We start from the raw sequence: 1,997 nt of genomic DNA on the forward strand, positions 1-1,997 counted from the left end.
TTGGAAACCACAAAATTCAGACAGATGTGGAATGTGATGTCCCCAAACCCCTCATCTGAAGGTCTGCATGTGGGTTGTAGATCGAGGCATCTTCTTGAGATCAGGATGTTTCCTTCTTACTGATGATTTCTAACAGCAAAGTGTCTATGAGCTTAGTGAGCAAAGATACTTGGTAAGAAAGCAGACACTCAAGACAAAGGGGTCACATGACCATTTACATCTACAGGCAACTGCGGGAGGAAACTCCTGGCTACATCTGGGTGTCACCTTGGCCGGATAAACCACAGGGTGGAGAACTACTTCCTCACACAAAGCTGATGTTTGCTGTCCCAGAAGCCAGTTATGCTAAGATGGAGCAACTGAGACCAATCCCGGCAGAAAGAACAGCAAGGCTGAAGGCTCTGAGTCAGGGTTAGGTCTGGTTACTTCAGGAGCAGACAGAAAGCCAGCAAGGCTGAGAAGCAGGGAAGGGACCACGTCACAGAGGCCATCGGGAACATACCCACGTGCAGGCCCTAGGTAGGGCCTTCCTTGTACGTCAGCCTTTGTCTTGTATCCTCAGAACAGTGAAGTCAGGAGATCAGGAGAAACATGACCCAATATTCATGAAGGACCACTCTGGCTCAGAACAACAGGAGGCGAGGAAGGGAGTGGGAGACCGACAAACACCCGAGGTGAGCACAGCAGTCAGGGTAAGAGATGCGCCAGGACTAGAACGAGCAGCAGCAAAGACACAGAAAACGGAAAAGATCTGAGGTTTACTTGAAGACAGAGCAGACACACCAGCTGAAATATCAAACACACAGTGCTGGAGAAAGAGCAAGCAAGATGACACATGAATCGCCTAGGCAGGCAGTGGCGCCATTCACTAAAAAGCAGCAGACAGAGGGACATTTGGGGCCTGATCAGGTGTTTTGAACATGTCAAATTGGAAATGCCTACGAGGCACCCAAGTAGAGATGCTGAGTGGGCAGCTGGGCTCCAGGCATCTATCTAGTATGGGATGCAAGTTCAGGAGACACCAGCAAAGATCTGCTGAGGATTCGGTCACCTGGACATCCCGATTCAATGGAGCAGAAGGCCTGGGACTGACACCTGGAGCGGCCAACACTTAGCCAAGTTGTCTGCTGAGGCTCAATCCAGGTCCATGGCCAGGGGTGTTAGGACAAGAAGCTCCCTGCTCCTACGAAGAGAACCTGGCCTGGATGGGGTCACAGTGGTCCTGTGAAGGTGACGCCTGCTCAGGAATGAAGGCGACATGGACAAAAACCAAGCTCTGAGGTGAGGGCCTGAACCCAGCGGTGCCAGACCCGAGTCACCTGTACTTCCTCTAACACAAACAATCAGCAAACTTTCACTCATTATCCATTTTTATAAAAAACAAATTTATTAGGGCAATGTGACGTATTGCATAAAGCACTAACCATCTCACAGGCATCTTTCAAAGGTGAGCGCCAGCATCCAATGACGTAGCTCCCCCACTGACCCTTATGACCAAAAGCTACGTAATGTCGCCCTAAAGCTGAGTGCGACATTCCTTCTGCAGCACACTGAGCGCTCACATCAGCTCACTGTACATTTTCTAAACGCACCTCTCTCTTCTGGCAGGAGGGACATTTCCTCAGAAAACCTACAAACGGGGCTGGTGTTTCTCTGACATTGTCACACCTGCCCAGCAGCCCTAAATCCACGGAGCAGCCAAGGACAGACCAACCCCACGTCTGCAGAGAGAGAATTCCTGGACAGGGGCTGCCCTCAAAACAAACCCCCACATGACCCCAGGGGGGAGGAAGACTGTTCCAGGACGGGGAAGAGGCTAAAAGAAATTGAACCTAAACTCTCCATCAGGAGTGTCCAGGGTGGGCTTGGCTGTCCCTACTGGCCGAGGCCTGCAGACCCTCCGGCTCTTCCTTCTGGCGGCCTCACGTACAGGCTGCACCTGGGCGGAATGGGCAGCTGGGGAAGACAGAGAGAGAAAGAGTCAGGACCGAGTGGTG

The 1,997-nt window shown here is 51.7% G+C and overlaps 1 protein-coding gene across 1 annotated transcript in view; it reads right to left on the reverse strand.

Annotated features, from left to right (window-relative positions):
* Positions 1-1,816: 1,816 nt before the first annotated feature.
* Positions 1,817-1,997, reverse strand: part of LOC103609398 (UPF0488 protein C8orf33 homolog) — a 13,711-nt gene continuing 13,530 nt past the window's right edge. Inside the window, exon 5 of the mRNA XM_008593725.1 lies at positions 1,817-1,956. Within this exon, the coding sequence (XP_008591947.1) occupies positions 1,817-1,956 (140 nt within the window). The remainder of the gene's footprint in view (positions 1,957-1,997) is intronic.

Source organism: Galeopterus variegatus, unplaced genomic scaffold (assembly GCF_000696425.1).
Source record: "Galeopterus variegatus unplaced genomic scaffold, G_variegatus-3.0.2 Scaffold9577, whole genome shotgun sequence".
Lineage (NCBI taxonomy): Eukaryota > Metazoa > Chordata > Mammalia > Dermoptera > Cynocephalidae > Galeopterus > Galeopterus variegatus.